Raw genomic sequence first — 18,240 nt, 5'->3', positions numbered from 1 at the left:
TTAATGGGCAACTGAATTTTGATTAAAAGCATGCTTTCTGACTAATCTATTCAGGTGGTACGTTGCCTGACTGTTTTCTACCCCCATAGCTCTAATGATCCAAACCTCTTAAGACCCAAGAGACCCAGATTCCAGCCATGTATCTTTCCTTATTTGACCTTGGCCCAGTCAGGAGCTGTCTTCTGTTGGTTTTCCTCTTTAAGCTTTAGGCTGTGTGTTTGAAGAATTACTATCAATGTGTTTTAGCCTGTACTTCTCAATGCTTACAGTGGTTGTGTGCACATCCAGTAAAATGTCTTTGACAAGAATGTGTTGTAAATTTGTGATTATCCAGTGAAGACAGTAGCTCCTTCAATTGTTTTGTATTAAGATCCTGAATAGTTCAAGAGTTTTGTAATTTGCAACTTTAGAACACTTTTTTTTTTCTTTTTGGCTTTTGTTTTTTCAAGACAGGAGTTCTTCTTATACCCCTGGCTGTCCTGGAACTTGCTCAGTATAAACCTCCAGCCAGCCTCAGACTCACTGAGATCTGCCTGTCTCGGCATCCTGAGTGCTGGATTTAAAGGCTTTGCCACCACTGCCTGGCAGGACATTTCTTTCTAACATCTATTTTTTAAGTTCATACTGGTTAAAAGGAAAGATAACTGACAAAAGTCACATTCTAGTCAAAGTGCCTATACTGAAACATCACAAAGGTCAGGAAATGGCCGTGCTTCATTTGGTGAAGTAGAGGAAGCAGATACCAGAGCACAGAAATAAATACAAGAGTTTTGTTTGGAGTGACCAGTGAAGAATTGTAGGAGCTAAAAATCTCTAACATAAACATTGTTACCATTGTGGAATTAGAACTGCCCAAAGACTGGCAATCACACATAATGTCAATGTTTTTAAGTTGAGAAACCTTCAGGTCAGTCAGCCATGGGCATTTAATCCCAGCACTTGGGAGGTGGAGGAAGAATGGATCTATGAGTTTTTAGGCCAGCCAGAACTAAATAATGAGACCCTGTCTTCAAAAAAAGACCAAACAATAACAACAACAGCAACAACAAAAAGGAAAACTTCAGGTCTACTGTGTGTCACATTTTACATAAAAGTTTATTTGTTATTTGAGATGGGAATTTGAATGTAGGATAGAGTTGAGGTCATCTGGAAGAATAATATTTCATAATGGATAGTACTTTAGACTTCTCATTACCGCCTTCAAAACTTTAATTTGCTTTATTAAGAAAAATCTGTTTTTAAATGAAAAGCAGATAGTTTTGTGTTCATATTTGATCTATCTCCTGCCACTACTTGACAGTTGCAAATAAAATAAAGCAATTTAAAAGACAGCATTGTTCATATATAAAATTATAATAGAACTTCCCAGAGATTAGCCTTTATCAATTCCTCCTGTGATATGCATTCTTGGCAGTGCCTTAGGCTTGAAGTATCCATGGCAGGGTGTTTTACATCACTCTCGTAACTGGATTCCCTCGAGCTCGGTGGTGAGTGGGTATTACTTGGGTGGACTTGTGCATTGTAACCTGGGTGCATTGTGACTTTGTGCTTGTGTGGTGTTGAAGCCCCAGAGCAGCCCCTTCTACTGTTTTAAGGTGAGCGAAGCACACTCATCTAGACTGACTGAGCAGGTCAGGAGATGAGCTGATTGGGTGAAGCTCCCCCCCACCCCTTCCTCAACACTTTCCCAAACGGTCTCATTGGCTCCAGCCTTTCTCATGTAGACTATTAACAGTCATGTCTTTGCTTTTTTAAAATAGGAAAACAACGAATTGCTCATAAACCTCACTCCAAACCAAAAACTTCAGATATTTTTGAAGCAGATTTTGAAAATGATGTAAAAGCTAAGGATATGCTTGCTGATGAGGAGCTATGGGCTCGACTTGAAGAGCTAGAGAGACAAGAAGAATTGCTGGGTGAACTTGATAGGTGCTTAATGACTGATATGTTTTCCAAGAGAATGTTTCTTTCCTTGTTCATAAGATGGTGTGTGCTCGTTGAAGAAAATGCAGAAAACTGTAGAAATATCAGCAGTCTTTTTGCCCTCAGATAAATATTATTTTTGTAGACTATTTCCTTTTAGGAAAATACCCACACTGAAAATCACAATCTCTTTTTTGTGTTACTCAAATCTCATATATAATATATAATGAAATAATTATACTTGATAGTCAGTGATTGCATTAAATATTAACAGAAAACTTAAAGGTGACCAAAGTTTGTTTTTTGAGCTGCTGAGGTTTGAACTAATTAATGCCTTTATCCTTTAAGAGAAGCATTCTACAGTGCCACAGCTGCCACTCCTAAATAACAAATTTTAAATGATATAATTTTATAGTGTTCTCAGGATAATACTCTATCCTTGAGTGACTTGTTAAAAAAGTGGCTTTGAATTTAAATTTGATACTGTAAAATGTTTGTCCTTGTATTTACAAACTTTGTGTTTATTGAGCAGGCAATTTGTAATCTAGTCAGGTAGTTCTATGTATGAGAAGCTTCACCAAACTGCTATTTGAAATACACATTAGCACTCACTTAGAATTGTCGGAGTGCGATATGAAGTTTGCTACTACAGAAGTTCCTATATTATTTTGCTTAAATGATGTACCGCATTAGTGTATGTACCATAATTAGTTTCTGTGAAAAATAGGACATAAAATGCAAAATATTTTCCCTAGCATTTCACCTATGAATTGCTAGGTCCTTTTGATCGCTGGTACTCTTTCAGGTTTTAAAATCAGTACTGGATTTAGGAATCTTAGTCATGATCCTCTCTATTTTTGCATGATGTCATTTCAGTTCTGCTGCATTTTCAGTTCGGTTATTTTTGTAAGGTCTTCAGATCCCTTATGAAATGAAGCCTGAGAAATGTGCATTTGTGTGTAAATGTATGTTCATGTGCACATGTAGAAATCCTTTGTCTTGAAAAATTCCAGAACACACTGTTAAATTCGAGGTCAACATTAGAAAACAATAGTATATCATAGCTTGTGGGTTTGGAGCATTAGTTTCTGTTATTAAAAATAGAATACCTATTTTTAAAAACAAATTTTTAGTTTTAGAGAGGATCTTTATTATAAATTCATAGGTTGGAGCTTGCAAGAGAGGGAGGTGATGGTGGGGAAAAAGAACATGAGCAGAACTCCTGTGTAACAGGAGTGGTCTCAGGAAATAGGGTAGGCACCATCTTATAAATTATCTATCTTTCTGCCTGCCTGCCTGCCTGCCTGCCTGCCTGCCTGTTCTTTCTCCCTCTCTTCCTCCCTCCTCTCTCCTTCCTCTCTCCCTCCTTCTCTCTCCCTCAGGGTTTCTCTGTGTTACCCTTGGCTGTTCTGGAACTTGTCCTGCAATGTAGACCAGGCTGGCCTTGAACTCAGATCTCTAACTGCCTCTGCTTCCCAAGTACTGGTATTTAAGACAGTGTGCCACTATGCCTGCCAAATTTCTTAATTATATTGTATTTGTGCTACATCTAGCCAATGTCCACATATAAAAATATATATTTATCTTGTGAATTCTTATGTTTGAGTAGCTAGAGTTTGCTGAAGTTTGTAAGAGCTGTTGTTTCGATTCTTTGTATTTGTTTGATCTTACTAATACTCTCTTTTCTTCACTTAGTAAGCCTGACACTGTCATTGCAAATGGAGAAGACACAGTGTCTTCGGAGGAGGAGAAGGAAGATCAAGGCACAGGTGTGAATGTGGTGCCTCCAGTGACAGACTCCTTTCCCCCCAGCAACTGTTGTAGGAATGCTGGACAATCAGGACTCCCTAATGGTCAAGCTAATAGTCATTTGAACTGTTCAGTGAATGGTTCAAATTCTTACCACAGCAATGAAGAAGATGAAGATGATGAAGAAGAAGAAGAAGATGATGATGATGAAGATAATGGTGATGATGATAATAATGAAAATGACCACACTATTTCAGCAGATAACTCTATACCAACAATATATTTCTCTCATACTGTTGAACCTAAAAGGGTTTGTATACTTCTAATATTTTTGGCATTAAGTGTCATTCATCTGTATTTTAGAGAGAAAGACATTAACAGTGATTAAGATTGTTGATATTGCCAAACAGGAAAAGTGTCTTTTCCTTTTATCTGACCAGTTCATCTTAAAAGAGTAATTAGTTACTGATGGTAGTCTGTCATTCTCAGAAGGCACACTAAATGCACACTTGAATAGAAGGTCTCATCTGCCTTAATCCAGGACTCTCCTGGTTTACTTTCAGATATGAAATTGGCTGTATGACTAGTTAATTAATTAATTATTTTTGCCACCAAGTTGTTGTTTTTGTGTGGGTGTCAAATGAGTACTGGTATCCTGAGCAACAAGGAGAAATTTGGTGTTGGGTGGAATGAAAACTGGGTCCTTTTTTTGACAAATATAGATGTGTAGTGTAATGGATTTAGAATTTTAGCATTTCGGAGCCGAGATTGACTATAGAATTCTTTTCAAACTTTGCTTTATTACAAAGCCTACCATACCTGACTGTAGGAGCCCAGTGTTTAAAATGGGTGAAGTGGACTAGCTATGAATGGATGAAGGATGAGTACCATCTCTCCATCCCGGACCACCTTTCATTTGCTCTTGTGCACTGTGCTGAGGGCCTTGGGTTCTGTGTTTTAGGGAATTTGAAAGCCTATAAGGCAGAGCTGGTCAGCAGCGAACAGGCTCCCTGCTGGTCAGTAGGGCAGTCTACAATACCTGATTATTATGTAAGGAGACAAGATTTTAATGCTTACTTGATATTTTTTAGGCTTTTATTGTCCCTGCCCTATTATGAAGTGAAATAATTACATGTATTTTTTTTCTTAATTCTAATACATTAAGCTAAAGTGTTTTTGGAATTTTGGGAATGGTTGAAACTGAAGCATTCTTGATGTCTTTTTTTCCAGGCTTTACGAATTTTTTTTTTCTTGTTTTTATTTAGATAAAGACAGACACAAATACCATTAGAAGTACTGTTATTGGAAAGTGCAATATAAATGCTATATCGCCACAGAAGAGTAGACTGCTGTCTTGAGCACGTTTGGCATTTTCTTAGTCTGATTTGTTTCTTGAGGTTAGCAGTACTTAAGCACTTTAGATAGTTAAGTGTTATCTCCTGCTGCCCTTGTGACTCAGGCTAGCAGCACATGGATTAAGACACAAATGCATGCAATGTTGAAGGCAAGGGGACCAAAGTTTATGGTCAGTATAGAATTTAGTTTAAATGTATTTTGCTTTGCATACAGTGGTAAAGAACCTGGTGCTAGAATAGGCTGTTGAAGATGTAGTATTCTAGAAGTGTGCAAAAGAGTCAATCTTGATCACATACATAATTTTAGTGCCAAAGATTTTCAGCAGGGTCTGCTGCTGGTAATTTGTTTTACTGTGGGACTTAATTTTTTTTTTTTTAAGTTTTTGATTTTTTTTTTTTCTTGTGAATTTTAGGTTCGAATAAATACTGGGAAAAATACCACTTTAAAATTCAGTGAAAAGAAAGAGGAAGCCAAACGAAAACGAAAGAGCAGTGCTGGCAGCCATGCTACTCATGAGCTGCCTGCAATCAGGAGCCCTGCTGATATTTACAGGTAAGTGATGGTCTTGGATGGTCTGTCTGTGGACTTTTCCTTCTGTTTTAGTTTGCAGGAGGCTGGCTGATTGGGAGGTTCTCACCAAAGACTAAGGTAGTCTGCTGGGGGAGATTGAGAGCCTAACTGCCACCCAGGACCTGGGTCCTGGGTGGTTTCTTCCTCTTTGTCCTCTTCATATGTCACTGGGGAATCAGAATTTGGTGTTCCATGTAGAACTTGCTTGCCACAGCTGTCATGAGTTTGTTCTGTTACACTGTCCAGTTTGAAAATGCGTACCATTTTATGACCCATATTTGCAAACTGGTGAAAATTTCTGATGTTTTAAAGTAGGGTATGTATAAATTATTTTGGAAGATCAAGCTGTTCTTATCTGGAACATATCCACAAATTACACACTATTTTATTGGGGCCCCAAACTCAGCTTTGAAAGTAACATAAAGTGTGTTTTGTGAAGTTGTAAACTTACTCTGAATGTGACATATTTAGAGAAGACATTTTAGCAAGAAGACTAAATGGAGTTTGGTGAGACGTGGAGGTGAAGGTGGCAGAGTCAGGAGGAAAGAGTAAGCCTAGGCTGCATGAGACCCTGACTCAAACATTAAAAAAAAAAAAATTAGATTAATTTATAGAAAAAAAAATCTTTGTGAAGTTCTTCTTAGTTATGAGCCTTTAAAATGAAGTTACATTTCTTGACTGCTGTAGAGTCTTTGTGGATGTTGTGAATGGAGAGTATATTCCTCGGAAGTCAATTCTGAAGTCTCGCAGCAGAGAGAATAGTGTCTGCAGCGATACGAGTGAGAGCAGTGCTGCTGATGTGGACGACCGGCGGGGGATTCTGAGGAGCGTGAGCTCTGAGGAGGCTGCATGTAGTGATGCCAGTGGGAGCATTTTGGAAGAACTCCAAGACAACCACCCCAAGAAGCCTTTGCCCTCCTCAGGAGTTTCTGAGGTATGTATCTTAGTTCTTTTTCATATTTCACAGGCTCGCTCTTTAAATTTTAAAGTTTTCAGTTTTTATGCTTAAATTCTTAGGAGGGGAGAGGTTGCAAATACTAGATAGTTTTTAAAAAAGTGACTCCTTGGTTTTCATTTTTCTTGATATGAAAAGACACTTCAAGGCATTTTGTTGATTTGTATGTCGTTTAGTCTCATTTCAGTTGAACATAGTAAGTTTTGATTGTGTTAAGTTTCATAAACAGCAACAATGAAAGAGCCTTTTTTTTGTGACGTTTAATTTATACCATTGAATTGTCTTAGAATTTTAAAGCTGTTCTGATTCACGTTAGTTTCAGCACCTTTGATTTTTAGTTTTTTATTGATTTTTTTCTTTTTTAAATGAAGGCAAAGTGCAATAAAGAACTTAAAAACTTGTATAGATTAGCCCCCCAAAAGAAATGTCAGCATTGGTGAAGCTTTTGACTGTCAGGCAGCAGGGAAGCAAGGGAGCCTGGACAGAAGTCTGTCTTTCATATTCTTGTAATCCTTGTAGTTTCTGTGTTTAGTAAGTAGATGGCTCACAGAGAACTGGATATAAATGAGGTAGCTGTTTGGGTTACTTTTTATTTGTCATTTTGTATTCTCCCAGATAAAAGAGATGCTTTACATCATTGTTTTACATTGTGGGTTTTTCTTTTTCTTTTTCTTTTTCTTTTTTTTTTTTTTTTTGAGACATGATTTCTCTGTGTAGACCTGAAACTTCCCCTGTATTCCAACCTGCCTCTGAATTCACAGAGATCTACCTGCTTCTGCCTCCTGAGTAATGGGATTAATGGTGTGTGCCACCTTGCCTTATTTAAATTTCATTTTCTTATTTGTCCATTGTAAAAAATTCCTTATATTTGATGGTATAATTAAAAAAAGTTACTTGGTTTCTCTGAGTAATTAGTATTTTGATGTTTATTATACAAAATTCTTATTACTTTAGTTTTAGTTAAAAAGAAAAGTCTTGGTAATGTAGGGTAAAGATTTTTGTGTGCATCTTAGTTATATTTAACACCATATACTTTTGTCTTATAGGCTTTTTCGGGAACTGTAATAGAAAAAGAATTTTTATCACCCTCCTTAGTATCACACTCAGCCATTGCTCATCATGCTCTACCCACCATTCCAGAACGAAAAGAAGTTCTGTCAGAAGCATCAGAAGAGCCTGCAAAAAGGGTTTCGAAGTTCAGAGCTGCCAGGCTGCAGCAGAAAAGCTAGAGAAGGGATGGGCTTCACCTCTGCAGCTCCAGCTGCACTGTAGAACACAGCAAATTTGGTTCATGGAGTTGGAAAGGTGTCCCACGTCGCCTGACAGCAGTGCTCTCACCTTTTTCAGTCACATTTAAAAAGTCAAAGTAAATGTTTGAATGCTGTAATGTTCTGCTGGCTTTGTTAATTCTCTGAATACTGTCTAATTGGCCTTAGGATGCAGTAGTAGCATTTCGAATTACTTTTCAAAGAATACTGTCATGCATTGTTTTTGTGTTTCCAACTAAACATAGGCAGTTTTGTACCAGCTGTGATGTTGTGCTTGCCATATGGACCATATTAAAGAAACTTAAAAATTTTCAAATAGATTCAACAATTATATTATTTTGCTTTTACATTTTAAAGGCACTTTAAAAAAATCTACATCTCTTGTAGGTTTTATAGCTAGGTGGGTCTTTGAAAAACTTTCTTTGAATGTTATACTGTGGTCTTTAAGGCAAGAGGCTACACAAACCCTATGGGAAAATTTCACTAGGAGAATAATATTTTGTACAACTTTTTTTTGCAACTAAAATTTTTATGAAACTTGGTTTCTAAAATGTTGTGAACTTCCTGGTTTAGAATTGTGTATAAAAATGTCATTGATTTGTGTGTTTGCTATATAGGCCATGCCACAGATTCTTGAATTTTTAAAGTCTCACAAGCACTTCTCTCTCCCCCTGCATATAGTTTTCACTGGGATTATCCTTTGGGAGAGAAAAGTTTGTCTAGATGCTTTAAATTTTTTTTTAAATAAAGATTTTTTTTTTAATGTTTCAATCTTCCTTATATTTTCATTCTTCAAGGTTGCTTTGCTACCAGTAACAAAAAATAAAATATTGTAATTATTTGTAGCCACACTCCTTAAAGAGACATTCAGTCTCTGGTTGACCATTACAGTGCAAGTGTTGATCATTAGCTTGATGCATGCTAAAACATAGCATTCTGCATTTGTACTAAAATAAGCCATCAGCCCCAGTCTACCCTCTATTCATAGCTAAATATTTAAAGGTTATTTATAGCTTCTTTAATGAATTCTTGCTTAAACAAAGTGAAATTATGTCCTAGAAAAGTTGAAGCTGTAACTAGAACAGTGCCACTGTCAAAGTTTTATGAAATACATATTTTAATGATAAAAGGATAAGCTTGAATCCAGGCTAGTTAATGGGTAATTCAGAATGGGGGCTGAATTTGAAAGACTTTTACTAGCCAGTGTTGATCATCTGTACACATTTTCTACTAAAATTTTTTTCTTTCTAATCACCCACTCCTAAACCAAACTATCACATCATACTCACTCTAGGTACATTTGTTCCTTCTTACCTGCCACTTATGCTAGGCTTCCTGTGCTAACCTCCAGATACAAGCCTCCTTGTAGGACTGTTGTATCTTCAGACGTGTAACTTCAAGTGTGCTGTCATTAAATAACTTTCCATGTTCATGAACTTATTTTGAGCCTGCTCTATGTATTTGTGTACCTTCTTTCAAGTAAGTCCCTTTTATAGAACGAGACGATGGTAGAAGGAAAGTGTCCAACAGCGTTTTTGTTTTCTGCTGAAGACCCACATGAAATACAGTATTACTCAGTATCAGTCAGTCTTAAACAGTTTTAAACTGTACTTGAAACTATACTTTCATTTGCATGAATGTAAACTTTATTTTTTTGAGGCAGATTGTCACCCTGGTTGCTTTTGTACTTGAAGTCCTGCTATCCTGGGTTCAGGGGCTGGGTCCACAGGCTTGCATTCAACTAAGTTCTCTTTGCTCTTGAATGCTTTTGCTCTTGAACACCAAAATGTTACAGGCTCATGTTCTGCTTTTTTCTTCTGTCCTAGCCTTGGAATGAGCTCTTGTTCCTAAGATAGTGGTACCTAGAGATCAACATCTGCTTACATGTGTTTATTTTTTATAGGTCAGTGCTTGGCCTATTCATTCTTCAGAGCTATGCATGTATGTACACTAACAGATACATATTTTAATATCTGAGTTTATTAAAACTTTACACTGAGACTTGGTTGCAATCTGAGGCTGCATGATTCATTTGATTGTCTGTATTTGTGACTTTTTTTTTTTTCAGCATCAGCTAGCCTGGCTTTTACATACACTTGTCTGTGTGAAACACACTAAGGAGTTTGAGTAGTGCTTGTTTGTACTGGTGTGAGACACACACTGAAACCAGTGCCCAAAGTTCCTTTGATTTGTTCTGTGTGTTCCCTTCCCACTTTGATTACCTTCACGGGGATCGTGCTGCAGCTTGCTCTTTGTATTTTCCCGTGGCTTCCCTCCACATCCCAGCTGAATTAATGGTTTATATGGGAGGCATGTAAAGAGTTTGTGAAAGTTAATGCGATTCTGAGTCAGAGCTGAGTGAGAGATAGCAGAGAAGTGCCACTCTTCCTTCTGCTCTCCCACTGTCTTACACCACCATGAGACTGTGAACAGCCAGTCTCATTAAAATGGTTTCTTCTGCCCAAATCTTCTTCGTACTGTAAGGAACCTGCTTTCAGTTTCTGATTCAACCTTTATTTCTTCTGCACAAAAAGAATGTGTGTGTGCGCGCGTGCGCGCGTGCGCGCGTGCGTGTGTTTAAGTGTGTCAGGTTTCTCAGTGTTGGACAAAGAAGTCACAGATGGACAAACTGAAATGGCTCGATCGGTGTTAGACTAGACTGAATCAAACATCGCTATAAACTCAGGGTTTTTGGTATTCGCAGGTGTTTACTGTGCTCGTGGTTGTGCTTACATGAAGGGTGGCATTCTGCATTGCATGTGTTTCTAGTGCAAAGTTCCTTGTAGTCTCTGTGTCACTTCTTAGAGACTTTCTTATCCTGCACAACGGTGCGGTGCTCCAGCAAGTGGGTAGTGCACTGTCTCGTCAACCTCCTTTCTTCCTAAGGCATTGAGAGATTCCCACATTTTATAGTTGCTCATAGTACAGTAGCTAATGCATCTGACTGTATTTTGTGTCAATGGAGGTGTGTCTTCAGGGGAGATTCTGTAGGTAGAATTGATGGACCAGCTACACAATTGCTCCTTGATTTCTTTAATAAGTTGTAGTAAAATCTATTTTTGAATGTATTTGCATTGTTTGTTTTTTGGTTAATGACGTAGTTTAAACAATATCTGCATTTCATTGGTAATTCTTTTGCACGCGTGCTTAATGTGTGCATAAATGTGTGTATATATATATTTACTTTGGGGGTCCCATACCCTCTTGACATTTTCATGGATGCTGGGTGTCAAACTTTGATCCTCATGCTTGCATGGCAGTCACTATCCACTGAGTTGCCTCCCTGATAATCTCTTAAGTGTTGCTTTGTAGCAGTTTAGGATCCCAGAGAGAATTCAAAATTTGCGAACATACCAAATTATCTATGTTTAAAAAATATGTCTTTATATTTTATCATGTATATAAACTGGAAGTTTTCTACTTATTGGAATATTTTAAAATATGTGAAATTCAGTTATATACTTATTTACAAATTTGGCTTCTCTGTAGGAAAGTTTTTCAGTAATAAAGCCAATCTTTACCCAGGTGTGCTTACAGGGAGCTTTGTTAGGATTCTTCAGTTGCAGTTCACTTAGCTCTGAAATTCATTGCTTGGTGTTTCTAAATGTGTACTTAATTTTTTAATTTAATTTCTATTTTTATATGCTTTGGTGTTTTGTGTGCATGTATGCCTGTGTGTGTGAACTGTGTGTAGCTACTTGGGAGGAGTTACAAACAGTTGTGAGTTGGCATATGGGTGCTGGGAATTGAACCCGGAATTGAACCTGGTTTTCTTTGGAAGAGTAACCAGTGGTGTTTTTTTAAGAGAGGGAGGGTTTCTCTGTGTAGCCCTGGCTGTACTGGAACTCAATCTGTAGAACAGACTGACCTTGAACTGAGAGGTCCGCCCGCCTCTGCCTCCTGAGTGCTGGGATTCTTAGTGTGGATCACAACTGCCAAGCAAGATGTTCCGTTTTAAAGTGTTTTCAGGGTAAACTGTTTATAGTTCCCTTACCAGTGACACACAAGAATGTAAAAGCTTGTTCAGTTGATATTTCTGTATTGGCTTTGTATTCTGCAGCGTTCATCAACAACTATAGTGTGTCTATTTATATGCATGTATTCCATAGGTCTTTTTTTTTTTTTTTTTTTTTTTTTATTCAGGATCAGGTTGTCTTTTGAGAGTGTGTTTCCAGTGAATTGTTTTTTTGTTTTTTTTTTTTGTAGGGAATGGTGTTGGGTCTGGCTCTCTAGTAAACAGACTGGGCATTTTTGCCTTGGTGATGGTGTTAGAGACCCCATCTCTGGCTTTGTCATTAAATGTGGCTAATAAAACCTGCTTTGGAGGGTTGTCAGTTGCACAAGTGTTTTTCCTTAGTGTCCTTCTGATTTACTCTTTTTTAAAGGAGACTAGGTGTTTGCTGTGTTGCTCAGGCTGGCCCTGAGTTAGTGAACTCAGGTGATTGTACTGTTATAAGAGTACAGGCCTGCAATACTGTACCTAGCCGCTGCTGTGAATACAGGCCTGCAATACTGCACCTCGCTGCTGCTGTTTTGAGTACAGACATACAGCATTGCACCTAGCTGCAGATTCCCCCAGTGCTAAGGGATGGACGCCAGGGCCTGTATATTCATTCAGCTGCAACCTCAGCCCTTTTTGATGCTTTAAGTATTGCAATGTAATCCCTCTCTTTTCTCTAGTGACTTCTTCAGACAGAATCTTGCTATGTAACTCAGGCAGGACTTGAAGCTCAGTTTCCCAAGTATTGGGGTTACTTCTCTGTAGAGACATTTAATTGTAAAGTTCCTGTCTATTGCTGTAGCCACTCCAGCTTTATTGTGATCATGTTGTGCATATAATCTGTCCTTGTCCTTGCCTTTTGTGTTTGGAATTTAACATTTGCAGCATTGTGGTTGGTTTCTTTAAAAAAAAAAAAAAAAAAAGCCATGTGTGGTACTCTTGCCTATAATCCCAGCGCTCAGAGATAGAAGCAGTTTCTCTTGAGTTTGAGGCCAGTCAGGATTATATAGTGAGACTCTGCTTAAAGAAAATAAATTCTGTCAGTCATCTATGTATTAACATTGTACTTCATTTACATATGCCTCCTTCCTGGCCATTTTTATGTCTGTTACCTACTCACTCTAAATTAAAAAAACAAACAAACAAAAAAAACAAACAAAAAAAACCCCTTCTATTTTGTTTAAGAAAAAAAAAGCCAAAAATAAAAATAACAAACTTTTTTCTTCTAATTCTGAAAATTGAACTTTGGGCCTCACATGTGCTATGCAAGCACTGTTTCTCTGAACTACATACCAGCCTTCTTTACATGGGAGTGTATTCCTCACTGAAGCTGAGACTCAGGTTCTGGCTTCTAGTTCTAGCTGAGGCTACTCCTCTTGGAGTGTGGGATGAACCCATATCCCCGATCCCACCCAGTAGAAAGAGTGTCACTACAGACATTTCCTGAGTTACACAGGCTACACTATAACATCAATATGGAATTCCAGCCAAATGCAGAAACTTCTTCTGTATAATTAATTCCCTTTCTTGTCCTGCTACTGTAATATACTTTAAAACTATACACTTAGTTTCTATGTGATTATCTTTTAAATAAGAGAAGAAAACTTTAAAAATGCATTTACATTATCTTTCGCATTTACCTACATAATTACCTTTACCGGTGTTCTTAATTTTTTATGTGGATTCAAGTTACCATCTGGTGTCATTTCCTTCAGCCTTTTAAGAAAATTTCACACCTATAAATTCTGTCTTTATCAGGGAACATTCTTAGTTTTGTGTTCCTTTGGAAGTAACTTTACTGGGCACAGGATCGTTACTTGAGAAGAGTAACCTGCATTACTATTTTCTGGTCTGAAATGCCAACTGCTGCTTTGGTCTGGGCCCTGTACCCCATGAGCCTGTCTTCTCTGGCCACGTTTAGGTTTTTCATTTGTATAAGAGTGGATATAGTAGTACTTTCCTTGGATTTCATTTAACTTGGATATACATTAATGTTTTTTAACTTGAAGATTTTCTAACCAAGTTTGTTTGTTTGTTTATGCGTTTGTTTTATCAAATGGCCCAGATTTTAAAAACTTAAGAGCCTTTGCTCTTCGGTGTCCTTCTTTCCAGTATTTGAGCTGTGCATGTTGTATTTTACTTTGTGTGTGTGTGTGTGTGTGTGTGTGTGTTTGTGTCTACCATCTGTGTGTCCATGGAAGCAAGAGGGTGTCAGATCTCCTGAAGCTGCTGTTCGTCTTGGCTGTCGGCTCTGGGAACTGAACCCTGGTCCTGTGCAAGAGTATGGCATGCTCTTAACCACTGAGCCATTTCTACTCTCTCAGTACCTTCTCATTTACCTTACTCTTAGGAGTGTGTGCTTCTGCATTCAAATAGGCTCCTGGGTCCCTCTAGTGAAGTGTTTTAGTTTAGTGAAGTTTAGTGAAGCTTTAGTTATTGTATTTCACAGCTCCATCAAATAATCTATCTGATTTTTTTTATAACGTTGGCATCTTTATTATTGTTCTCTATTAGATTAGGCATTGCATATGTGCTGTTTTTTCCTCCTTTGTTCTTTAATGTAATTATAATTGCTTCCTTAAAGTGTATTTGATAAACTCATAGATACTGTTCCAGAAGGTCCTGTTTATGTCAGGTATAAGCCATGATCTCTTGTTTAAAACAGGATACTTAACAACTGCTCCACATTCTCACTTCCCCTTTATATGACTTTGTTCATTTAATTTGGTTGTACGTATTGATTCTGCACTGATATCTTCTGCATTTTTATTTTTAATTCTTCTTTTTAAACTGATTACTTCCCGGTCACCCTTGAACCAGTGTATCTAGTGACATAGCCAGTGACTGGTCAGACATTGTTCTTCCACATCTAGGTCCAGTAAGCTATTCAGTTTTTCAAGTGTCTGGTTTGGAGGACACAGCCATAATTTGGAACTTAGCAGTCTCCCGTGGAGACAGTTTGGCTGGTGCCTTCCTAGGTCTGTACTCGTCATGTTCATAGTGTAGTATATCCTACCTTTTGAACTGTGAATTTATAGAGGCCCATCATTGTCTTGTGCTGGTTCGTAATGCTGGCCTTGGAGTTAACCTTGTGGTTGGGTCAGACAATTCTGTGGGCTCTTCCCATCTTTTTGCCACTGAAATTGCTGTTTTCAGAAAAGTCTGTGGATGATGAACTTTCCTACAGTGTTTGAAATATAGTCAGTGTCTTAGGGACAACTTGGAGCAACTTGGAGGAGGAAAGGGTTTATTTTGCTTATGCTTCCAGGTAACAGTCGGTCGCTGAGAGAGTGGGAACCTGAAGTCAGGAACGGAAGCAGAGGCCATGGATGGGTGCTGCTTACTGGCTTGCTCAGCTTGCCATGAGAAAACCAGAACCACCAGGGTAAGGGTGTCCCCAGCCACAGTGGGCTGGGCTCTCCCACGTCAATCACTAAGAAAATGTCAAGCTTGCTTACAGCCTGGTCTTACAGAGGCAATTTCTCATTTGAGGTTCTCTCCTCAAACTATAGCTTGTGTCAAGTTGACGTGAATTGAGCGAGCATAGTTGGGCTCCCTCAGCATAAGTGCTCGGTTTGAGGAGCCACCCCAGCTTGAAAGGTGCTGCTGTGAAAGCGATGTCTCACACGTGTCCCCAGCCCCCTGCCCAAATTTCACTGTTTTTTCTTGAAAAAACACAAAGTAGTGCTGTACTTCCAGAGTCTGGAAAGTGTGTGTGTATGTGTGTGTGTGTGAGATAATTTTGTTAACTGGATCCAGAGTCTTGAAGTGGTTATATTTTGGTAATTTTGTCTGAGTAAACAGCAAATAGGGGCTGAAGAGATGGCTTAGGGGTTTAGGACACTGGCTGCTCCTGCAAGAGGTCCCAGGTTCAGTTTCTAGCACCCACGTGGCAGCTTAAATCCGTCTGTGACTCCATTGCAGGGGGTATTTACTACCTTCTCCTGGCCGTGTTTACTGTTTGGTCATTAAGTCTTGCGCGCAGAAAAAGTGCTCGTGCTTTTCTTTCAATATTCTGTCCTTTTAGTAACACTCTGTTGGCTATTCTGGGCATTTTGCTTTTTGCACCTTTTAAAATCATTTTGTTGAAATTCCAAGTTAAGTTCCTGCAATTGTGATTACCATTTGCAGATTAAGTTGAGGACTGATAGCTTGAAAGTATTCTGTCCATGATCATGGACTGCCTTTTTGTTATTTTATTTTGGGGGATATTTTTATCATATTATTTATGCCAAGTAAATATTTTGGGGTGCAAAGTGGTTAGTGTTTGTAGTTTTTCACTGCTGTGGTATTGTGAGGTTATTCACCTTGGCTCTTGTGACCTTGTTTATAATTGCTTATTGGTTAAAAAGGTTTTTTTAAAAATTTATATCATTTATGAGCCAGTATCATTTTACTTACTTTTTTTATATATCTGTCTTCTGTTTCTTTTTCTGGTCGTACTGCATTAGCAACGGTTTCTAGTATAGTAGTAAAAGGGAAAAATGAGGTTTGCTATCCTTGTGTCATCCCTAGTCTTTTTTTTTTAACTTTTATTAATTACACTTTATTCACTTTGTATCCCTGCATAAGCCCTTCCCTCCTCCCCTCCCGATCCCACTCTCCCTCCCTATCATCCCTAATCTTAATGGGAAAGATTTAAGGCTGTTACCATTGTTATCCATGGGATAGTACTTTGTTTTCCTTTGAGGTATTTATTAAATAAATGAAATTCCTACTTCCTAGTTGAAAACCTTTCAATTTTTTTATATGAATGGATGTTATATTTTACCAATGGCTTTCATCATTTGATATGATTGGATTTTTTTTTTCTCTCTCATCTGATGAGAGAAAAAACTGACTTTCAAATATTCAATGAGCCTGGCATGCCTGAGATAAATCTCACCTGGTTGTGGTGGTGTGGTGTATCTCACTGACTTCAGATATTGTTAGACTCAGTTTGCTAAGGCTTTGTTGAAGATTTTTGTATCTCTGTTCATGAGATTTTGTAGTTTCTTATATTATTGTCTAGTTTGGGTGCTGGAACTCAAAAATGGCCCTGGGAGCATTCACCCCACTTGATCTTGTGAAGAGACTGGACAGATCTCTTCCGTAAATGCTGATGAATGTGCTCAGGCAATCTGTCTCAGCCTGATGCTTTCTGCACATTCTGGAAAATTCCTTCACCAGTGTCTTTATAGACCTGATGAAATTATATATACCTCCTTGGGTGAACTTTGGTGGTTTGGGACTTGCAAAGAATTGCTCCACTTTGTGTGGGTGAACTCTTGGTGTTTCTGTGTCTTGGTTATCATTTTAGTCCTCTGGGGATTTCTTTTTTTAAACTCTGAGGCAGGGGTTCTTTGTGTTATAGTCTTCGCTGTCCTCAAACTCACAGAGCTCCACCTGCCTCCCAAGTGCCAGGATGAAAGACGTGCACCACTCACCAGTCCTCCTGGGATTTGTACTGAGTTTCCTCTCACCTCCAGCCTGTGTCCTCTCTATTCTTGTCTGCCTAGAGTCTTACTAATTTTACTGTCTAAAAACCAGCTTTTGATTTGGTTGATTCCCCCCCCCCCACGCACTGATTCTTATTTATATTTTATTGATTTTTGCTTTAGCTCTGGATTCAGAGTGCTCACCCTCACACCATGCAGCCCTCTATATCTGCTTTGATTTCTCATTTCCTCTCTTCTGTTAGAATGAATTTGTTCTTTTTCTGGTGTCCTAAGCTTGAAGCCTTTGTGATAAGTTTGGTTTCATTACACTTCCAAACTTTAGTAAGTTGTGTTTTTCTTTTGCTTAGTTCAAAACATTTAAAAATTCTCTTTGACCTATGTTAAACTAACTTTTATTTGGCTGATTTAATTGTCATCTCCAAGACTTACTATTTCTGTCTGCTAACTTAGGCCTAATCTTGGAAGCTTCCAGCCTTCTTACAATGTAAGGTTGTAGTATGTTTTCAGCCTCTGAGATTTACTGCTAAATAAGCTCACCCTTTCTAGTTCTTTCTGAACTCTGGCTGGATGGTTCAACTCAGCTGTTCTGGCTCCTCTGACTCTTCTCCTAGCTGGCTGATTCAAACTGGCTTCTTTCACTTCTGACTGAATTGCTCTGCTTGGCCTCATACTAATTTTGGCAATATGTTCTAATCTTCTGGCTCCTTCTGATTTTCTGGATTCTATCTTCACCTGTGTTTTAGCTTGTTCTCTTGACAACCTGTCTCTGTAAAACTGTCCTGGTAAAATTGCCTTCTCTTTCTCTGTGCTGCTCTCCTTAAGTAGCTTCCTTTCCTCTCTCTTCTCATGAGAGTTGAGCATATCCTATTCTGTCAACTCTTTCTCTGATTCGTCATTTTGTCTGCCTCTCAAAGAGACATCACTTTCAAACATGGGTGCTTTCTTCGGCAAACTAACTTTACTTTCATTGTTTGGGGTTAA

The 18,240-nt window shown here is 38.3% G+C and overlaps 1 protein-coding gene across 1 annotated transcript in view; it reads left to right on the top strand.

Annotated features, from left to right (window-relative positions):
* Uri1 (URI1 prefoldin like chaperone) overlaps positions 1–9,261 on the top strand; it is a 57,210-nt gene extending 47,949 nt beyond the window's left edge. Inside the window, exons 7-11 of the mRNA XM_021632011.2 lie at positions 1,761–1,929; positions 3,619–3,982; positions 5,441–5,580; positions 6,286–6,532; positions 7,600–9,261. Of these exons, the coding sequence (XP_021487686.1) occupies positions 1,761–1,929; positions 3,619–3,982; positions 5,441–5,580; positions 6,286–6,532; positions 7,600–7,782 (1,103 nt within the window). The 3' untranslated portion in view covers positions 7,783–9,261. The remainder of the gene's footprint in view (positions 1–1,760; positions 1,930–3,618; positions 3,983–5,440; positions 5,581–6,285; positions 6,533–7,599) is intronic.
* Positions 9,262–18,240: the final 8,979 nt, after the last annotated feature.

The sequence above is a fragment of the Meriones unguiculatus genome, chromosome 14 (assembly GCF_030254825.1).
Source record: "Meriones unguiculatus strain TT.TT164.6M chromosome 14, Bangor_MerUng_6.1, whole genome shotgun sequence".
Lineage (NCBI taxonomy): Eukaryota > Metazoa > Chordata > Mammalia > Rodentia > Muridae > Meriones > Meriones unguiculatus.
The sequence above is the reverse complement of the archived record's forward strand: the minus strand, read 5'-3'. Positions and strand labels throughout refer to the sequence as shown.